Source organism: Callorhinus ursinus, unplaced genomic scaffold, assembly GCF_003265705.2.
Source record: "Callorhinus ursinus isolate GAN/ISIS: 27379988/994484 unplaced genomic scaffold, GSC_fseal_2.0 scaffold55, whole genome shotgun sequence".
Classification (NCBI taxonomy): Eukaryota; Metazoa; Chordata; class Mammalia; order Carnivora; family Otariidae; genus Callorhinus; species Callorhinus ursinus.
The window spans coordinates 2,594,114-2,616,566 of NW_027397117.1; the positions used below are offsets into that span (position 1 = coordinate 2,594,114).

Sequence of the window (22,453 nt, forward strand, 5' to 3'; positions counted from 1 at the left end):
AATGTCATTGAAATTCACTTTAGAGGCGCCTGGGGGGCTCGGTCGGTTAGGCATCCGACTCTTGATTTGGGCTCAGGTCATGATCTCAGCGTCTTGGGATCGAGTCCTGCATTGGGCTTCCGCACGCAGCGCGGAGTCTGTGTCCCTCTCCCTCTGCTCCTCCCCCCATCCCCGCTCACCCTCTCTTCCTCTCTCTCTCTCTCTCTCTCTCAAAAGAGTAAATATCTTAAAAAGAAAAAAGAAATTCACTCTAGGGCCCACCTTCTGTTGGGCTCTTTGCATTATAATTTCTGGCATTTTGGCTGAGACTTTACTCCTTCATTTCTCTGTTGTCACTAGCTTCCTCCTGCACGCTCCATCCTCTTCTCTGGCCTTCACACCCCTGCTGGCCCTTCCCACCCGCTCGGAGCTCAGAAGCCCACTGGCCTTCCGCACCCAGCTCCACCTCCCTCTCTGGCTCCATCCCTGTCCCTCCCTGGCCTCCATGCTGCCCTCCAGCCACACGGCCTGCCTGCTCCAGGCCTTTCCTCCTTGTGCCCGGTTGCCTGTCCTCTGTGACCCTGACCTAGACCCAATCCCCTAGACTGCCAGTTCCTCCACAGCCCAGAGCTGTCACGGAGGTTCAGGGCTGGGCTCGAGGATTCAGCCAACCAAGGTCGGAACCCAGTAGTATGACCTTGGGCCAGTTGCTTGGTCTTCCTGTGGAAGAATCACAGATGCCCCTGAGTTTGAATGAGCCGTAAATGAGAGACGTAGGTAAATTGCAGGGATAATTACAGCATCTGGGAGAGGTCACCACCTTCTTCCTCTAAGAGGTCTTCACAGAGCAGTGTCGTAGTTTCCAGGGGCTTCCCCCTCCTGTCAACGTATAGAGCACAGAACGTTTTCAGGTTTCAGCCAACACACAATCACATACAGGACCTAGAGCTCCAGGCTCATGGTATATTATTTTATGTCGTTGAAGGGAATTTTAAGGTGTTGGGTTTTCTTATTTTTGCGGGCAAGACTCATAATGACCGCAAGCTTGGGCAAGGGGTCATCAGTCAGTGTAAAGAAATATCTGTGGAATGAATCCAAACCCCGGCCATCAGGAGTCCCCCCTTGAGGCCCTGGTGTGGTTTCTAGCATGTCTGGCTAACACGGGTTTCCCCTCTTCCTTGCAGTGCATACTCCTGACTGCCTCTACCCAATCCCCTAGACCTTGACCACATCCAGTTCAGCACCTTACCATGTCTGGGTCTATTGTTGTCATTTTACATATCTATGCCCCTTATAATTCCATACAGAACACAGGCAGCCTCTTAGGGCCCAGTAAATGATGTGGTTTTGGCCAGAGGTCCATCTGTAGCCAGGATCCTGTCACTGTCCTGGAGCCAGGGGAGAAACGTAGCTTAAAGCGTGTTAACCCACCTGAGTGAGTTAAGGGGAAACAAGAGGGGCCTGGGATGGGCCTGGAAGCAGACGCTGAGAAATGAGGTCCAAGCAAGGACTAGTTAAGAGGAAGCTGGTGCTGGGACACCAGTACCACTGTGTTGGGAAATTTGAGGGGAATAAGCTTTTTCCTTCTTTCTTGCAGAATCTCGCATATGAGATTCCTCCTTGACTGGCCTTAGTTCTGATGGGAAAGGACCCAGTATTTGCCTCTGGAGGCTGCCGTGACAAATCCACACAAATGGGGTAGCTTAAAAGAAGAGAAGTTTCTTCTCCCCGTTCTAGAGGCTAGAAGTCCAACATCAAGGTGTCAGCAGGCCTGTCCTCCCTCTGAAGGCTCTAGGGAAGAATCCTTCTTTGCCTCTTCCTAAGCTTTTGATGGTCATTGGCCATCCTTGGCATTCCTTGGTTTATAGGTGATTCACTGTAATCTCTGCCTCTGTCTTCACATGTCTGTCTTCTTCCCGTGTGTCTGTGTGTCCCTTTGTCTTCATGTGGCCTTCTTCTAAGGTAGCAGTCATACTGGATTTAGGGCCCAGCCTAGTCCATTATGACCTCATCTTAACTAATTACATCTTTGAAGACCCTATTTCCAAATAAGATCACATAGGTAGATACTGGAGGATTTGGACACGAACACATCTTTTTTGGGGAGACACATTTCAGCCCGCAACAGAGCTTAATGCTGTCGAAAAAAGTTGAGTCTGTGGAGAGAAAAAAATTACATGGAAAAGCGGACTTCAGGAATACAGCCCAAAGTTACCTAAACCAGATGTGAAAGAACATATCCTGGTAAAGCCTAGAAATAACCTATTTTGTACAATGTGTACATAAACATGTATGTAGGTATGTATTTTTTCCAGATAAAGACTTAAATGTGAAAGAACTAACAATGAGGCACTTAGAGGACAATGTAGGAGTCTACCAGCATAATCCAGAGGCGGATTACTACTACTACTACTACTACTACTACTACTACTACTACATAAGGCAGTTGGTCAACTGTGAGAGCATGTAAGGAAATACTCAGAACTCACTAGCAGTCCGGGAAATACAAAATAAAGTCACAGTGAAACGTCACCACACCCATAAGACCAGCAAAAATGGTGGTGGGGATGCTTTTTGTACATGGTCAATGGAAACATGAACGGTTTCAGAAAGCAAGATGGCGACCTTGTTGGGATCCTGATTAGAACAAGGGCAAGAGAGTGTTTCTGTTTTGACACAAGAGGGAAATGTGTTCACTAACTAGCCATTTGATGATGTTAAAGAAGTGTCCTTAAAATTTGAGGTGTAGGGGTGCCTGGGTGGCTCAGATGGTTAAGCATCTGCCTTCGGCTCAGGTCATGATCCCAGGGTCCTGGGATCGAGTCCCGCATCGGGCTCCCTGCTCCTTGGGAGCCTGCTCCTCCCTCTGCTTCTCTCTCTCTCTCTCTCTCTCCCTCTGTCTCCCATGAATAAATAAATAAAATCTTAAAAAAAAAGAAAAAAAAATTTGAGGTGTAATAATAGTGTTATGGTTAATTTGTAAAAAGTCCTTTTTTTCTTCTTCTAAGGAGGCTCATCCTGAACTATTTATTAGTAAAATGATGTAATGCCTGGGATTTTACTTCATAACAAGCAAGGGGGTCAAGTGGCTGATGGTAGAAAGCAAGGGTCAGCACGCTTACAGGCACAGACCAAATCCAGACTGCCGCCTGGTTTTGTATATAAAGTTTTATTGGAACACAGCCATGTTCATTCTGTTACATATTTGTTTAGTATGTGTGAGGCTCCTTTTGTGCTCCAGCTTCTGCAGAATGGAGGACTTGCAGTGGAGAACCATGTAGCCTGCAAAGCCTAAAACATCTACTAACTGGCCCTTTGCAGAAAACGTTTGCGAATCCTTGTCCGTAAGGAAGCCAGTTTGGCTGCACGTTCATAAAGGTTGACGCTGGGGGGGGTGTGCATGCCGATTAGATTAGTCTTCATGTTTGTCTGTGTTTGGATCTTTCCATAATGAGAAGTTTAAAAAAACAAAACAAAACAAAGCAACACACTTTGACCCAATGTATTCCACCCCTAGGAATCTACCTGTTGGAAATGAAGGCATCGATTAATAAGGATACATGTATAAGCATGTTGACTAAAATGGTTAAAAAAAAAAAAAGGCAAAACTGATTGCCTACCACTGTGGGAATGCTTGTATAAATCACACTGACCCACACCATGGAGTAGTATGCTGTCTCTTTAAAGAACGGGCTAGGAAAAAAAAAAAAAAGAACAGGCTAGAATTTTGCCATCCCGCTTGGAGAATTTTTCATGAGATATTTTCAAGTGAGAAAGGCAGGATGTAGAGAAGTCTGTACTTGGCGATCCCATTTCTATAGAACTGTGGCACGATTAACCCCTTTGGTGGGTAGAGGGGTGTGTGTGTGTGTGTGTGTGTGTGTGTGTGTGTGTGTGTGTGTGATGCATAACACATTAATGTGGCTCAAGGTGAACACCATCTACAGAAGGGGAGCACAGCAAAACAGGAAAAGGAAAATAACCTATATTTAAACAGACTACGTGATACGATCCCGTGTGTGTGTGTGTGTGTGTTAAGTTATATTCGTATGTACACACGGCTGGCTACATTCCGAAGAGAGGTATGATTTTTAACACAACTGGAAAGGAGTGAACATTTTTAACGCGCTTTAAGTAAGGGAATAAAGGAGAATTTGGTTAGAGTTGAAAGATACCAGGAGTGGGGAAAACAAGAGATGAGAGTGACCCCTGCAGACCCGGGCCAGCTAGGGAAGTCTCCATGGAAGGTTCTAGCGGTGAGAGAGGGGCGGCTGGATGGCCTTTGGGCCACAGCCGCTCCCTGATCTCAGCGCCTCTTCCTCCTGCTCCCGGAGAAATAATGTTTCCCTGGGGGATGAAAAGCATCCCTTTGTGCAGGCTTTAATTGCCATGTTGTTGTGCCAAGTGAATGAGTGGCAGGCAGGCATAGCAGCTGGGCACAGCCAATGCCAGGCAGCAAAGCCCGCTGCCTTAGGACAGCCTGGGCCAGCTGGCCTGGGAGCGCTGCCCACCTCTGCCCCCCACTGGGGGCCCTGTACAGGGACCGTGGGGCACGGGGGTCCTCGGGGAGCTAGGGAGGAGTCATTGCAGGGAGAGAAAGGGGTGGGGTGCCTGGGAGGGTCTCAGACACTAGAAGTGTATTCATCTCAGCCTCCTTTCCCCTCCCCCTGCCTCCTGTTTTTCAGACTGTCAGCATCAATAAGGCCATTAATACGCAGGAAGTGGCTGTAAAGGAAAAACACGCCAGAAATATCCTTTTGGATGTTGCTTGGAAGACCAACCCCGAGGCGGGTCAAATTGTGGGGACTGAGGTCAGGGCGAGGTGTCCTTGCTCAGCTGCAGGAAGGGGAACCCCTACATTGGCCAGGCCTCCTGCAGGGTTCAAGCTGCCTCAGTGGGCAGCAGCTGGCCTTTGAGACCACAGTTCATCAGGGTGAAGGGATCAAAGCCACCTCCTAGCTCAGCTCTTTACAGCTTACCAAGGACCCCGCCCCTCTTAGGACTTCCCTTTGAGAGATTTCCTGGGGGTACAGGAGGGATTGTCAAAGCACTCCAGACCCTGCACTTGGCCCATAGGGGCCACACGGACCACCCCCTTGGGAACGTGATCATCTCCCCTTCTCTGGGCTCGAAAGCCAAAGGTCTCCTCTGCCTTATGCCCCAGCGGGTGGTGGGGGAGATGTGCAGCCATGGACGTAAGATCCACCAGTGTGAGCTGGTTCACGCACAGTCAGCCGGGCAGAAGACAAGGACCTCACGGCAGCGTCAGGAACTGGTGGCTTGGAGGTTTTCACCACCAGCCCCCCCTACTCCCACCCCCACCCCCACGCCACGTTTGGCCCCAGGCAGCCACCCTCGTGGGGTGTGGCTTTGGAGGGAAGTGCAGACTGCATGCTGGCTGTTGGATCCCTTGGGATCTGCCCTTGACGGATAGAGTCCAAGAGCTGGAGGGTTGACCCCCAAAGTTCCAAAGCAAGGCTGCGAGTGGGGCGAAGCCATTGTTTGTATGTGTGCCAGGGAGGAGCAGGGTACAGCCCGGGGCAAGCGGAGGCTGGGCTTCTTGTGGTGGCGGTAACACAGCTGGGTCAGAACAGCTCCTGTGGAAGCCATCCCACCTCAGCCCCTGGAGGAGACCCTCCGGGTATGGTGGCCAGAGGAGCCCTGCCCCGTCAGCAGGATGCCTAGCCCATAGCAGGCCACTGGGAAGCATTGCTAACAGCACGTACTGCTCTTTACTGATGGGTAAGTAGCTTGTCTTTGGTGGGAAGATGCTTTGGTTGGACTTTAGGGCTTTGCTGCAGGCTGGGGACTCTAGAACGTCTCCCAAGTACCCCAGAAACCTGGCCTGACCGTGAGCCTGGTTAGATCTTGCCCTTTTATCTCCAGGAAAGCACAGTCCCCTTGCTTTACCAAGTCAAGAAAAGCCCCGATGACTTTCTCAGGGGGAATGACCTGGTCCTGACCCCCATTCTGCTAAGAATACTGATCCGTCCAATTGAGATATGAAATAAGAGTCTGTTGTCGAGGCCAGTGTGCTCAGGCCACATCACAGCTTTCCAGGGAGGCTACCCGGGGTGATGGAAGGGGCACCACAAGGAGGTTCTGGAATCCAACCTCGGCAGCAGTCTGGCTTGCTCTGGAGCCTTGAGTGGGTCCAGCAGGGCCTCCGTGAGCCTTTGTCCCCGTGTCTGTCAAATGAAAGACTTGGCCGAAGAAGATTTCAAAGGTCTAATGTTCCTGCTCTCACCTTCTGTGAATTTCTCTGCTTCACCATTTCTAGGAAGTGGATAAATGTTAAAAGGTTCAACTCCAAAGAGTAGGGTTTTAAAGCCTAAAGATACCACAAAACATTTATTCTTTATTGATTTTTTTGGAAACCATCAGCCCCTCTCAATCCCAGCTGAATAAACATTTGGAAATCTGACGTCAGAAGTGCTGTTCAGACAGCCATTTATCCTGGGTGTCTAACTGCCCCCCCTCCCTGCCCCCAGCATGTATCCACTCCCCGAGGGCTAGGGACTGAGTTTTATTTATTTTTTTATATCCCTGAGTGCCTTTTATAGTGCCTGACACGCAGTAGGTGCGTTAAAATGCTTATGAAATCAAAGGACGGAAAGGTCTCCTTGCCTCTCTCAAAGTCGGGGTGCCTGGCTAGCTCTACACCTGCTCCCACTTCCGGTAAAGTAACCAGAGTCTGCCGTAAGAAGTCAGCCCGTGAGAGGGGTTGCAAGCTGTCCATCTCTCCTCTTGGCTTCCATCTAGCCTGAGGGGACTGAGCTTTAGGGGAAACTGTAGTTATTTCAGAAACCCCTCTAAGGCCAAAAGCTGACATCAGCTTCCAGACCCAGAAGTCTGTGTTCAAGCCTGCCCCCCCCCGAAATGCAAATTTCAGTTTGGGGAAAGAACTTGTTGATACCTTCCAGCTCAGAAGCAAAACAACATGTGTTCTGGATGAATCATAGAGTTTCTGGCCTGGTCTTTCTGTCCTGAGTGGCACCCCGCTTCTCTCCTGAGCCTTGACAAAGAAGCCTGTAGTTCTGGGGAAAGACCTACACTTGGAGTTGGTGGTGCCCAGTTGCTGGGTGTGTGAGGCCCATGTAAGTGCTAACTTAAAATCACGCTAGACCAGATGGACGTTTATTACATAGAGGTTGTGGCAGGGAGTCTGTGGGTGCATTTGAAATTGGATCTCGGGTGGATGTGGCCCCAGGATTCCACATACAGCGAGTTCAAGGTATAGGGAAATGCATGCACCAAGAAGCATAAACCAAGAGGGTTTATGGAAAGAGTGGGGTATAAGAGTCATTTTAAGTTTTGGGGAAATGCTTCCAGTTATGGAATGACTAAATCAAGGGGGATGCAAGGTACAGCATCGGGAATATAGTCACTGGTATTATAATGGTGTCATCTGGTGACAGACCATAGCTATATGTGAAGTTGCCTGATCGCTATGTCGGATACCTGAAATGAATGTGTATTGGGTGCCGACTATACTTCAATAAGGAAATAAATCACAGAAAAGAGCAGAGTGCCCGTATGGAGAGGAGTCAGATGCTGCTTGGAAGAGGAGCCGAGGTGTCCCCACCAGGGCCAGGGCCCCTGATGAAGAGCTGAAGCCTGCCCTCACTTCTGAATACTGGATAAGAAAGAACTTTGAGACACTGTAATGTGTTGCTAAAATGTGAGCTGTTATTATTCCCCGAAAGGCCCCATCACACCCTCAGCCAAACCCAGGGGAAGGGCAGAGTCTTCCTCCCACGGCAAAACCCTTATTTCAGCCAAAGCATCTTCCTGCTAAAGGCAAACCAGGACCACCACTGGCCCAGAGCACACTTGTACAACCTGGAAAAGGCCCATCCGTGCCTTTGTTTTCCATGACCCGCCCCCTCACCGTGCATACTGGGCACCCACCATGAGAAAGGGGCACAGACCTTTTGGTCTGTTGTCAACCGGCTGCCCCTCTCTAGCAACGCTGTCCTCTGCTGGAAGTTCTGCCACGTGTTTCACAAACTCCTCCGAGACGGACACCCGAACGTGAGTTCCTGGGACCACAGGGGATTGCCAGGGGGCCCGGGACCCATGCGGGGAAAGTGGGATCGCCTGGGGAAAAGGGGCGCCGTCCACTCTGGCACTGAGGCAGGGGCAGCTTGCCCTTCTCCTGGCCTTTAGGTTGCTGGTTAGAGGTGGACTTGTCTGTCGGCCTCTCTGCCCACCCCAGCCCCATCTTATGCCAGCCTCTGTCTCCTTCCCTCTCTTCTCTCACCAGCTGTTCTCTTCCCTCTCCAGGTCCTCAAGGACTCCCTGAGATACAAAAATGAATTGAGTGACATGAGCAGGATGTGGGTGAGTTTGGAGATGCACCCGGGGTCCACCTGCACCTGCTTCTCCTTCCCCAGAGGCCACAGAACAAGGACTGTGGAACGGAATAAATTCATCTCTTTCAGCTTGCTTAGGATTTCTCTCATGACCATCAAGAAGGGGTCAACAATGGCCCCAAATAGTACCATGATGTCCACGGTCTTACCTGGGGACCCTAAAGCTGTAGGGAAGTTCTAGGGCCTGGGAGTTTCTCCTGCCAATGGAACCTCACATCGTAATGGTCTCTAGGCATTGGATCCCTCAGCAGTGACTTTGCCACAATTCCTGTGTCTTTCCTTCTGCTGGTCCCATGTGGGTCACAGTACACTGAGAACTGGCATTCCCAATTCTTAATGCCAGTACCGTTTTTTTGCCTTCTTCCCTGAGAATCTAGAGATTCTCAGTGCCTTAGGATGGGGGAGGAGGTAGGTGGTGGTATTGGAATCAGTTGGAAAAGAAGGTTTTTATACACATACACCAGGATCCCTCTAGATTCTGTTGTCCAAGGAGTATGTATATTGACTGTGCATAATCTGCATTTTGAAGACTTTCTTGGGTTGATTCTGTTACGTCTGTTTGCCCCCACTGGTTGAGAGCTCTGGCCCTTTCCTTCAAATTCTTAGTTTTACTCACAGAATGTTAGCAATTGTGTCATCCAGTGTACCCATTGCTGATGAGAATACAGGCCCAGAGAGGGAAGCAGCTTTTCCTACATCACAGGCTAGTTGGTCTGAACAAAGCTGAGAGTTGTCCCCAAACCTCCCAGGTGCATGTTGGAGAGCTTTCAATTATATCTCTAAACATGGAAAGCTTGAGTCTTCTTTTTTGTTAGAATTTGCCTGGTGTATCTTTTTCCACCCTTTTACTTTTGACTTTTCTATATTTTGTGTCTTAGAAAAGTCCCTTATAAATAGCATTTAGTTGGATTTTGTTGTTGCTTTTTGTCAAGATGGCAGTCTTTGTCTTTTAGTTGTACATTTACACCATTTATGTTTATTATAATGCAAAATATTTTTAGATTTATACCTTCCGTCTTAGTTTGTGCTTTCTCTTTGCCCCTACTGTCCTGTTTCTGTTTCTCTTAATTTCTTGTCTTTTTTGGATTGATTGGGTATTTTTTTTCTCATTCCATTCTCCCCTTATTACTAGTTAGGAGATTTTTTTTTTTAACTCTGATTTTATTTCTTACCCTTTGGTATGTTATCCAATAATTACAAAATGCATGTTTAGTTTATCAAGAGCTAAAATTCATGTCTTTAGCTGTTTCCTCTATAACACAAAGACCTTAGAATATTTTCACTCCATGCCCTCCCTCTAAACTTGTATGTTATTGTTGTCATGTATTTTAATTTTGGTTTTGTTTTTCTTTTTAGACTATAAGATATTTTATTTTAATTGTTTTATTCTGTGCTCTTTCTTTCTTTACATCTGTATTCTAACATATGGGGTCACTTTTTTTTCTGCCTGAATTATTTCCTTTAGTGAGAATCCCATGGTGGCAAATAACCGATTTTACTTGTTTGGGAATGTCTTTATTTCACTCTCCTGATACTCTTTCTGGGTGACAGTTATTTTCTCTCAGCACATGGATGATATTATTCAAGATATCCTTCCACTGACTTCTGGATGCCATCATTTCCATGAAGTTGGCTGTCAGAGTCATTGTCCCTTCTTAAAAGCAAATCTGGTTTTCCTCTGGCCATTTTAAGACCTTACTACGAATAGGTGCAAAATTACTTGGAATTCTTTAGATGTCTTGAATCTGTGGGTTAATATCTTTTTTATTGTTATGTTAATCACCATACATTACATCATTAGTTTTTGATGGGTTAATATCTTTTATCAGTTACAAAAAATTCTCTGTCTCTTCAACTGTCACCTTTGCTCCACTCCATATTTACCCCTGAGACTTTGGTTATGTCAGTCTTTTCCACTCTATACCCCAGTGCCGTTTTTTTTTTTTTTTTAAGCTCTACGTCCAACATGGGTCTTGAGCTCATGACCCTGAGATCAAGAGTTTCATGCTCCACCGACTAAACCCGCCAAGCACCCCCCTCACCCCATGTCTTTAAACCCCTGTTTCATTGTTTTCTACCTGTTTGCCTCTTTACAGCATTCTGGGTAGTTTCAGTAAATCTAGCTTTCAGTTCATTTGTTGTTCCCTTTTCAGCTGGGTCTAATCTGTTGTTAAACCTCTTCATAAGATTGATAATTTTAGTCTAGCTTTTATTTCTTGGAGTTCTTTTTTTCCCCCCAAATCTGCTTGTCACTTTTTATGATCTCTTGTGTCCTGCATGTATTTTGAAACAGCCTCTTATTTACTTAGACAAATTAGACAGTGATCTCATATATCAGTTCTTATACTTCCGTTATCTAAAGCCCCTCGAGATCTGTTCCTGCCATCCGTTGCTTTTGATGAATGTTGTTCATGCTGTGGAGTTTCTTTTTGTGCTTATTTTTCACTGTGCATTGCTCATTTTCCTAGGAATCGTATTTGTGGGAACTCTTTCAAGTCAGGTTCCTCCAGAGAGAACGGGCATTTCCTTCCATTGAGATCACTCTAAATTAAATTCTCAATTTAAGGTTTTATGAATTCCAGGCAGAGCCCCTTGAGCTCTGGCTCCTGGGTCCAATTCCCAGAAGTTGTTTTTCCCCCCCTCTGATCATAACAGTGGTTTGAGGTCCTCAGGGAGGACTCTTTTGGTGCAGGCGTGCTGGGATCTGTGTTATTTCCAGTTCGCCCTTGGTTCCTCCACCCCAGGGAAGCAGTCTTTGCCTCTTCCACCAGACTCTTCAATGTGGGCAGGCCAGGGCCCTGCCTCCTGTTCACCACCTGGTTCACGTGGTGTGGCAAAACCCTGTCCCCACCAACTCCATCACCCCAGCATTCCACTTACTCACCTAGTATCTGTATGGACTCAGTCCCTGGCCTGAGGATTCCTTAGCCTCTCGTTAGTTCATTAATGCCTTCAAAAAGAAGTTTTAAATATTTTACCCAATATTTTAGTAGTTTTCAACGGGAAGGTCAACCCAGATACCTAGCCTCACTTGTTATCCAAACTGGAATTCTTTAAGAACCTAGCTTCCTATGCAGTGGTCTCTTCCATTTGGCTGAGAGTTGTGGATATTAGAAACCTTTGTACTTTTTTTTTTAATTAAGACCTAATTTTTTTTTTAAAGATTTATTTATTTGAGAGAGAGCATGCACACCTCAAGTGGGGGGAGGGGCAGAGGGAGAGGGAGAGAGCGAGAATGTCAGGCAGACTCCTCGCTGAGTACGAAACCCAACTCAGGGCTCGATCCCAGGACCCCGAGATCATGACCTGAGCCGAAATCGAGAGTCAGCCACTTAACTGACTGAACCACCCAGGGACCCCTATTTTTTTTTTTTTAAGAGCAAGTTTTAGGTTCACAGCAAAATTGAGCAGGAAGTATGGAGATTTCCCATATACCCGCTGTCTCCAAACACGTGTAGTGTCCCCCTTTATGAACATCCCCTGCCAACATAGTACATTTGTTACAAGTGATACACCTTCACTGATAACATCATAATCACCTGAAGTCTGTAGTTTGCATTATAGTTCACTTGTGGTGTTGGGGCATCGTATATCCAGTGTATCAGGACATGTACCCATCACAGTGGTATCACACAGAATAGTTTCACTGACTTCAAAAATCCTCCGTGCCTCACCTATTCATCCCTCCCCACCTCCCCCAGCCCTTGGCAACCACCGGTCTTTGTACTGTCTCCACCGTTTTGCCTTTTCCAGAATGTCATGGAATTGGAATCATACAGTATGTAGCCTTTTCAGATGGGCTTCTTTCCCTTACTGACACGCAGTTAAGGTTCTTCCATGTCTTTTCAGGGCTTGATAGCTCATGTCACTTTTAGTGCTCGGTAATAGCCCATTGTCTGACCGTACCACAGTTTATCCATTCACCAACTAAGGAATGTCTTGGTTGCTTCCACATTTTGGCAGTTATAAATAAGGCTGCTGTAAACACCCATGAACAGGTTGTGTTTGGACATAAGTTTTCAAGTCCTTTGGGTAAAAAACCAAGGAGGGCCATTGCTGATTTTTGTGGTAAGAGTAAGTTTAGTTTTATAAGAAACTGCCAAACCGTCTTCAAAAGTGGCTGAACTAGGGGCGCCTGGGTGGCTCAGTCGTTGGGCGTCTGCCTTTGGCTCAGGTCATGGTCCCAGGGTCCTGGGATCAAGCCCCGCGTCGGGCTCCCTGCTCCGCGGGAAGCCTGCTTCTCCCTCTCTCGCTGTCTCTCTCTGTCAAATAAATAAATAAAATCTTCAAAAGTGGCTACCATTCTGCATTCCCACTGAGCAATGAGCAAGAGGTGCTGTGGCCCACATCCTCACTGGAATTTGGTGTTATCAGTATTCTGGATCTTGGCCATTCTCACAAGTGTGTACTGGTATCTCAGTGTTGTTTTAATTTATGTTTCCTGGTAACATGCAATGGGGAGCATCTCTTCGTACATTCATTTGCTATCTTCTTTGGAGAGGTGTCCGTTAAGGTCTTTGGCCCATTTCTTTAATCAGGCTGTTTATCTTCTTATTGTTGAGTTTTATTTATTTATTTTTAAGATTTTATTTATCTACTTGACAGAGATATAGCGAGAGAGGGAACACAAGCAGGGGGAGTGGGAGAAGGAGCAGCAGGCTTCCCGTGGAGCAGGGAGCCCGATGCAGGGCTCGATCCCAGCATGACCTGAGCTGAAGGCAGACACTTAACGACTGAGCCACCCAGGCGCCCGTGTTGTTGAGTTTTAAGAGTACTTCATAGGTTTTGCATAACAGTCCTTTATCAGATGTGTCCCAGTCTGTGGGTTCTCATTCTTTTGACAGTGATTTTTCCAGACGTTTTTTTAATTTTAATGAAGTCCAGCTTGATGATCAATTATTTCTTTCATGGAGCGTGACTCTGGTGTTCTATCTAAAAAGTCATTGCCGTACCCAAGGTCATCTGTTACCTCCTATGACTTTTATAGTTTTACATTTTACATTGACGTCTATGACCGATTCATCTTTTGCTTTTTGATCCTGGTGCCTTTTCATGTGAAATATAGTTGTCTTTGATGATGAGCATAGTTTCACTTTGTCTGCTCTCCGCTACTTTGTAATTTTTCCATGACGAACAAGTACAATGTACAATTCATAAAATACGATTTTTCATAGAAAACTAATACATTAGGAAATAGTCTGATCTCTGGCATTGATATTTTTAACCTCGTCTGATGACCCCACTCTCTTTGGTGCTCCTTGAGGCATGTTTCAGTGGGGTTCCTCTACTCTAGAGGATGTAGATGCACCCAGAGATGTAGAAGTTAGAGCTCATGTGGGAACCACAGCTGTTCTTTGTGCCCCTACCCCCCTCCCCTTTTGTGTGCATCTGGGACTTGCAAGCATCACTCTGCTAATTCCAGCTTCTTCTCAGGCACCCAGGACATGACTGCATGGGCAGATTCCACGGGAGGTCTTATTTGTCCCCAGCTGGGATCTGGGATCTGTCCCATTTCCATCCCCATCCCATGTAGAATGCTCTAGCTGCTCTCAGTCGGCTGGAGTCCATCTAGAAGAGGTGCTTCCTCTCCTGCACTTAGATAGAAAGACAGGAGGAAGGAAATAGCCTATGACCAGACTGTGATTACTCAGGGTGGGAGACTAAATTTCTTAAATCAGAAGCCATGTCTAGAAGTCATGCAAAGGACGTTCTCGTGTTGGTACACAAGATTATACGGTAAGAACATTCATTGAAATATAGCTTATAATAGAAAAACATGCCTGCAGGGCGCCTGGGTGGCTCAGTTGTTAAGCGTCTGCCTTCGGCTCAGGTCATGATCCCAGGGTCCCGGGATCGAGTCCCACATCCGGCTCCCTGCTCAGCGGGAAGCCTGCTTCTCCCTCTCCCGCTCCCCCTGCTTGTGTTCCTGCTCCCGCTCTCTCTGTCAAATAAATAAATAAAATCTTAAAAAAAAAAAACATGCCTGTAACTAAGACATACAAGAGCAGGGAGTTTGTTTTGATAAATTATAGTATGTACTTAATAAAAATATCTTAAAAATATCACTAAAAATAATGAAACAAGAAAATTTGAGAAGATAGGGAAAAATTGAAGTATATTAAGGAAAAAAATGGACTCCATTTTATATTTTCAAATAAAGGTGGAACACAGGATTTTTAAGGCAGTGAAACTATTGTGCGTGATACCATAATGGTAGATACAGGACGTTATCCATTTGTCAAAACCCATAGAATGTACCACACCAAGAGTGATTCCTAAGGTAAACTTCACTTTGGACAATAATGATGTATCAGGGAAGGTTCATCAGTTGGAACAAATATCCTACTCTGGTGCTGATGTTGACAGTGGGGATGGTTTTGTACACATGGGAACAGGGGGTATATAGGAGATCCCTGTACTTTCTGCTCAATTTTGCTGAGAACCTAAAAAATAACATCTACATTATTTTAGGGGTGCGTGGCTGGCTCAGTCAGAAAAGCTGTGACTTTTTTTTTTTTAAGATTTTATGTATTTATTAAACATTTTTTTTATTTTTTTCAAGATTGTATTTATTTGAGAGAGAGTGAGCGAGAGAGAGAGAGAGAGCAAGCACAAGCAGGGGAGGAGTAGAGGGAGACGGAGAAGCAGACGCCCCGCTGAGCAGGGAGCCCCATACAGGGCTCGATCCCAGGACTCCAGGACCATGACCTGAGCCAGAATCAAGAGTCGGACGCTCAACCGACTGAGCCACCCAGGCGCCCCAAGCATGTGACTCTTACTCTTAGGATCATGAGTTTGAGCCCCATGTTGGGTGTAGAGATTACTTAAATAATAAAACTTAAAAAAAAAAAAGTCTGTTTAAATTGAAAAAAATTAAATAAAATAACATTTTTTACTCCATAATGTCTGCCATGATTCCATCTGGTGTTTAGATTAAGGGTGATTTGTTTGTACCTGCGTTTGCGTGCATCTTCCAGAATTTTCCACAATGGCCATTTGTTATTTTCAGTATCAGAAAAAAATATATCTATTGTTAAAAACAGAAGTCCTGGCTGTCAGTCTCTCCCCCAAATGTTAGTATTGATACCCTGCTTTCTTTTCTTTTCCCGGAAGGGCCACCTGAGCGAGGGGTATGGACAACTCTGCAGCATCTACCTCAGACTGCTAAGAACGAAGATGGAGTATCACACCAAAGTGAGTCTGCCAACGGTTCTGCACACAGAGCCCCCCACCCGCATCCCTCCCTCGCCCCACCTCCCCACCCCGGCCACCTCTGTGGGCCAAACTCTCAGGTCTTTCTGGGAATAAGGTGGCCCGGGTCCCTCAGGGAGTGTTTATACCACATCCAGTGAGAGGAAGGTATTTTATAGGATGGCTGCAGTGTGACTCGGGACTGGGATTCTGGCCCACATTTTCCATACCTTTTTATTCCCCGTCTTGCAGAGAGGACCCCTATCCAGTAGGCTGCCTTAGGAAAATGTTTCAGAAGCACTGCCTTGACTGTGAATAAAAACAGTCCCTTCCTTTTATGTAGTGAGTTCTCACACAGAAGCTTCTTTGCATCCATCTGTGGCCTTAGACGGTCTTTCTAATGCACCGGATGCAGGTAAAACCGTCGTGCTGGGTAACCAGGTGGCACATAAGGATACGTAGAAAGGGTCTGCTCGGCTGGAGTGCCCGGGTCCGTCGGGGGGAGGAGGTTTACGTACCTGCGGCACCGTGTCACAGTGCGAAGCTGTCCCATGAGCCTGTAAAAGGAGCCAGAGGCCTTCTGAGATGATGTGGGACTGTGGCATGGAAGGGGAAGATGAAGGAAGCGGATCGAGGCAGACGGTGGAGGGAGGGTGTGGATGGAGCAGGGATGGGCAGGAATGGCCTGGAAGCAGAGCGGGGAGCTGGCATTGGAAATGGGGAAGGGAGGAGATTTACCTCTTATGGACTCGGGGGACGGGGGGGTTTCTGATTCACGGAACCCACCCTGCTGTGCTAGCCATTCCTACTTACTTAATCCTCACCGTGACCCTAGGAAGGCAGTATTCTTATAGCCCAGGAAAATGAAACTGGGAGCGTGCTCGAGTGTCTTGCCTTGTCACGCAGCTCCTTGGCAATGAGGTGGGACTTGAACCCAGGCCTGTAGGGCACACAAGCCCCTGCTGCTCAGTGGCCACCCTTCCCTCTGCTTGTGTAGAGCCGGGTGCTTGCCGCAGCCCAGAACTGGGTTAGGTTCTGAAGAGAGAAAGGTGAAGGGACTTTGGCCCGGCCTCCAGGAGTCGTATTTGCTTGGGAGACAAGCCAGGCAAGTCCAGTGAGGACCAGAACTGAGAGATGCACAAGATGGTACAGGAGCTTGTAATGCGGTGCCGTGCCCAGACACCGGCCACCCAGGTAGGCTTCTCAAAGGCAGGACACCTGAGCTCACCCCCAGCTCAGTGGCTGAAAGACCAGCAGCCTTTTATCATCTCTCACACCTTCTGTGGGTCGGATGTTCCAGAAGGGCTGGGCTGGGCAGTTGCAGGCTGCAGGTCCCCCATGTGGTCCCAGGCTGGTGCTGCCTAGAGCTGGGACAGTGTGGGCATGGCCTGGCGTCTCCCTCCTCACGAAGTCTCAGTGCTTGTGAGGACTCCCTGCAGCCCGGCCAGTTTCCCAAGAGAACAAGGTAGAAGTGCATGGCATTTATAAGACTCAGCCTCGAAGTCACAGAGCATCCCTTCCACTGTCCTATATGGGCTGAGGCAGTCACAGCGGTCCCTGGATTCAAGGGGGTGGGACGGGAACCACACCAGCCAAGGTGGAATGTCGAGGTCACGTTGTAAAGACAGCGTGTCGAACCGGAGGGGCAGCTGGTGTTGGACATACAGTCTGCCGGTCTGCCGTCGGGCCCCACCGTTTGTTTCCTGCCCTCCCTCCCTCCCAAGGAATACACTCACACCTCCCCCAGACCCCCAGAGCCTTGTCTGCCACCTTGCAGGTAGAGGAAAGGCCACTGAAGAAGGGCAGGGCGGCCGTGCTAGGCAGAGGGTCAGCTGCAGACAGAAGGGCTTGATGCCCAGCACAGTCTGGGCTTCCTGAGGAACGAGCCACAGATCCACCTCCGTGTGAGGAACAGGCAGGTGGAGAGTGGGGGAGGGGGTGACCGGGCCGCTGTGTGAGACCATCCCGCTCAGAGTGGAAGACGGTGAGAACCAGATTAGGACGGTGGTCCCCGGGACGGGCCAGAGTGGCGGGGGCTCTGAAGACTGGCAGGAGGGGTGGGGCGCAACGGCTACGGAGGTGTGGGGCCCGTGGGAAGAACCTGGGCGATTGCAGGAAGTACAGGAGCCCAGGGGAAGCAAGTGAGGCCACGGGTGCTCTGGACTCCGGGCTCCGGGAGGACAGAGGGCAGCTGTGTGTGTCTCCTCATGTCCTTTGTCCTGTGCCTGCCCAGCATGTAGCACAGAACAGGTGCTCAATCAGCACTCCTTGCATGAGGGACAGAATGAACCAGAATCTAGATCCGATCAAATAGCACACAAGGAGGGCTGATCCCGAGTCAAGAGAGAGGCTGGCCCTTACTCTTTTGAAGCAGGAGGAACGGAAGGGTAGCTGGCACATTCAGAACAGGGGAGGGAGTGGGAAGCAAGATGCTGAGGGAGATCCAGGGGTGTAAGGAGGAAGGCACGGACCAGGGCGGTGAGGAGCCGGGCCAGTAGCCAGGACCGGGAAGGGGCACTAAGGCTGGAGAACATGATTAAAGGGGACTCCGGCTGTGAGTCCTTCTCCAGGGACATTGGCAGCTGGTCCTCGAACAAAGACCCAGGCTCACGGGGTTTTGACAGCAGTGTGGTGGAAGGACAGGCAGCAAGAAGGGTTAGGGACGCCAGAACAGGTCTCTGTAATGTCCAGACTGAGCGAGGAGGTTAAATATGGCCAGAAGGGGGCGCTCAAGGAACTGGCCCGCTCTGAGACAGAGAAACCGCTGGGGTGAGCCTGAGGGCTGGAGGGGGCCAGGGCAGAGGGGAGAGCCAGGAGGTGTGCAGTGGAAGATTTATGTCTTCAGAGCCTAAAGTATTCTCTGTGGAATTGAGACCCCCTTGACTGGCCACCCATCAGTGCCCGTCTGCACCTTTCCCTTTGCCTTGTGTTCCTGGCCACTCCAGGCGGGCCACACTGGGGAAGAGATAATGCCAATATGTAAAAGGGGTTTCCCTTCCCCAAACTCACAATGGGAGCTTCGGGAAGCGGCCAAAGGACAGAGGGAAGCATGGGTGGGGTTCAGAACATGCTGGGGTTACATAAATGCGGGACTGTCTGTGCCTCGTGGATGGTTGAGGGCCGACCACTGTCACGCCGGGCCTCACGGGAGGGCCAGAGAGCATCTTTAGAAGAATGTCCCAGGACATGAACTGTTAGGGCAGAGCCCTGTCCTGGCTCCCGGATATGGGATGGAGCCTTCACCTCTGATGATGGGTAGTGGATATTCTCTGCTGCGAGCTGGTCAGGGGGGTCTGTGTGCACTGACACATCCCCCGCAAAGGGTGTGGGTAGCTGCATGAGCAGAATCAAGCCTGCTGCTGCCTGAGCCGGCTTGCCTGATGTCAGCTTAGTTGAGGTGCCCTGTCCTGCCTGCATTCCTCTGCCTCCCTTTCCAGAATCCCAGGTTCCCGGGCAACCTTCAGATGAGCGACCGGCAGCTGGATGAGGCTGGAGAGAGCGACGTTAACAACTTGTGAGTGGCTATCCTCATGCTGGGGACCCAGCAGGGAAGAAAGCTCAATGTTGTCACACAGGGCCTGATGGCAAGGGCAGTGGCTGGGGTGGGGCCAGCTAGTGTTGGCGCCTCATCCAGAATCCTTCCAGGCTGCCCAGGGTTCGATTCTCGGTGTCACCCGCTGTCCTCCCCACCCACCCAGCACGGCACCTGCCCTCCCCTAGCCGCCACCATCACTGTGGAATTCACCCTGCTTGATCTTCAAATGGCCTTAAGACCCACGTGGGTGGGGGCTAAGGATTGGGTGTGGGGAGTGGGCATGTCTGTGCGTGCACGCACGTATGCACTGGGGACAGAGACAGCGACACAGAGCAGGGGGGCGGGGACAGGTGCAGCGCTGGCCTCAGGCTCTGGAACATAAGCTCGCTCTCCTCTTGTGTCCAGTTTCCAGCTAACAGTGGAGATGTTTGACTACCTGGAGTGTGAACTTAATCTCTTCCAAACTGGTGAGTCTCTCCCTCCCATCTGGCCCAGGCTCTCCTGGGAATTGCCTAATTCTGAGCTTTGTTCCCGGCTTAGACCAGCCATCCTACCCCCTTCTCCCTACAAGGTTGTGCAGCACAGGTCAGGAAATGGGAATATCCACACCCTATCTCTGCTCTCCTCGTCCCTGGTGCAGGGAGGGGCTGGAGCTCGTGGGTGTTTTCAGAGTCGGTGATTTCATTCTGAGCAGAACGACCATGCTCCCCACCCTGCGGGCCTCCCTCTGGAAGCCCAGGCCTCCCAGAGCCCGAAGACAGGTCCAACCTCTTTGATAACCTTTGGACTATGGCCCCCAAGCTGGCCGGTGCTTTGTCTGCCACTCAGCTGGGTTGGCACTCGGGACGGATTGCTGCTCAGGAGGAGGGGCTGCTGTGTGCCGTTTGGTCGGCAGCCAGGGTCGACCAGCTGGTCGAGTTGAGTTGTTGGCCAAGTCCATGTGAGAGGCCCATGAAGCCCCTTTCCACTAGCAAGGGGAATTGGCCGCCCTTCCAGGCTCCCTTCGCTGAGAGTTCTGGTGCCCCCCAGCTGTCAGCCCCCAACACTTCCCTGACCGGAATCAGGAAGGAAGCAATCCGTTCCCTTCTCTTTGCTGTCCCTTCTTCCCACACCTGCCAGCATGACTCCCCCTTCTCTCCTGGGGAACAGAAAAGCCTGTTTTCTAAGATTCAAGATGCTCCACAACAAGTGCCCAGCTCCGTGAAAGAGTGGATTCCAAGCTAGGAGTATTTATGCACAAGCTTGGTGACCTTCTCAGCGTTTGGACGTGTGGGACCCACTCTTGGGGCTCTGATTTTCTCAGGAAAAACAGACACTCTCTCCCCCTGAATTATACCTTCCTTTGGCATGTAAGCAGCTACTTATAACTGGCCTGATACCAGCCAGCACTGGGCCAGGGCTGGGCCAGGGTGGCAAATGCCTTCGTACTTCGGCCAGTCAGTTCAGTGCTGGATGTGTGAGAGGGTCACCACAACCAGTTGGGAACCGTGATTTGCAGGAGAAAGAAGAAGGTCAGTAGAGAAGTAAAAAAAAGAAACACAAAATAGAATCCCTGCCCTTAGGTGTTACCAGCCAGGTAGGAGAAATAGTATGGATGCATTTTTTTAAAATATTTTTTATTTTTTTAAAGATTTATTTATTAAAGAGAGAGAGCACGAGTGGGAAGGGCAGAGGGAGAGGGAAAGAGAGAATCTCAAGCAGACTCCCTGCTGAGCGTGGAGCCCAACTTGGGGCTCAGTGCTACGACCCACAAGATCATGACCTGAGCCGAAACCAAGAGTTGGACGCTCAACCGACTGAGCCACCCAGACACCCTTCCCTGGCTGTTTTTATATGTGTTGATCACTTGTATTAATACCACTGGATGCTGAGCTCCTCCCTGGAATCTGGAACCATGTCCTACTAATCTTTGAGTACTTTCCTCCGTTCTAGCCCAGTGTCTGGTATGTAGCAAGTGTTCAGCAAAATTCAAGAATGCGTGCTTCAGATAAACAGCAAGGAGGAAAGGACAGGGGAACAGTGCTCATAAAACGGTATCAATATCCAGCCCAGTGCTGTGGGACTGCGAGGAGTGAATCGGCCACTTTGAGTTTTCTACGGGGGAGCAGCTACCCCAAGTCTTGGCACAAACCCCAACATGGTTAAATGGTGGTGGCTTTCTTGCCCCTGAGCGAGCATTGATTCGGAATCAAGAGCCCTGTACCACTCATCTCCCCGTTCCCTGTGCCATCCCCAGTTCCCTACTGTGTGCTGCAAAAACCAAGGGAACTGGCATTGGAAGAAGTCTCTCCAGCTTCTGAGTTCTAGTCTGTGACCCTGCAAGGTGCCAGCGAGTACCCTCAGGTGTCCCTGGTTTTCACCTGTGGGAAACGTGGGCCAGTTACAGTTAACATTTATTTCTAGCGCTTGCAATGGTTCTCCAAGTGTGGTCCTCTGGACCAGCAGCATCAGCATCTCCTGAGAACTTGTTAGAAATGCAAAGCCCCTGGTGCCACCCTCGACCTACTGAATCTGAATCTCTGAGAGTGGGGCCCAGCCATCTGCATTTTAGCAGCCGACTCCCTCCCCGGCCAGGTCTACACCCATCCAATAGGGTCGCCACTGTCCAATATGGTAGCCACTGTCCAATAGGTAGCGCCTATTTAAATTAATTTAAATTAACATCTATTTAAATAAGTTATAATTGAATAACATTAAAAAGTCAGGTCCTCGGTTGCACTAGCCATATTTCAGGCACCCGGTAGCCCCATGTGGCTACCATACTGAACGGCTCATAGGGACACTTACGCCATCACAGAATTCTTTTGCACAGTGCTACCGACCGATTCTGCTTCATGAGAACCAGTCGGCCAGGAAATACAGCTTTCAACCCTAGCTGCATGTTAGAATCACCTGGGGGGCTTTTGGAAACCTACCGATGCCCCAACCCTACCCCAAACCAATTAAGACAGAATGGGAGGTAGGGGAGTTGCTGGGAAACAATAGATTTTGAATTTCCCCAGGTGATGCTAATCAGTTTCAAAGCCAACACCGAGAATCACTGCAGTGCTCCGCACTTTACACGACCCTGTCCTTGAATACGCACAAGACCCTTTCGAGGTACGTGCTCTTAGAACCCCCTGCATTTTACAGAAGACCATCTGGAGGCACAGAGAGATTGAGTAACTTGTCCCTGGTCACACTGCTCTAGATGTTACCGGATGCCAAAGGGGCATTCCTGGCAAGCGGCGGGCGCGCTGGAAGATGGAGCGGTCTGTGATCCCTTGCCAGAGTGGAGCCCAAGGAAGCCCGTGGACTTGAGGATGGCCGCCTTGCAGTGACAGCTGCTTTTAATTTGTGTCAAAAAAAAAAAAAAAAAAAAAGCTGCCTTTTC

The 22,453-nt window shown here is 49.1% G+C and overlaps 1 protein-coding gene across 2 annotated transcripts in view; it reads left to right on the forward strand.

Moving 5' to 3' along the window:
* HIP1 (huntingtin interacting protein 1) overlaps positions 1–22,453 on the forward strand; it is a 140,266-nt gene that overhangs the window by 87,039 nt on the left and 30,774 nt on the right. For both annotated transcript variants that reach the window (XM_025864476.2, XM_025864478.2), the window contains exons 2-7: positions 4,665–4,728; positions 7,871–8,013; positions 8,266–8,322; positions 15,468–15,548; positions 18,983–19,059; positions 19,486–19,547. In XM_025864476.2, coding sequence (XP_025720261.1) covers positions 4,665–4,728; positions 7,871–8,013; positions 8,266–8,322; positions 15,468–15,548; positions 18,983–19,059; positions 19,486–19,547 — 484 coding nt within the window. The remainder of the gene's footprint in view (positions 1–4,664; positions 4,729–7,870; positions 8,014–8,265; positions 8,323–15,467; positions 15,549–18,982; positions 19,060–19,485; positions 19,548–22,453) is intronic.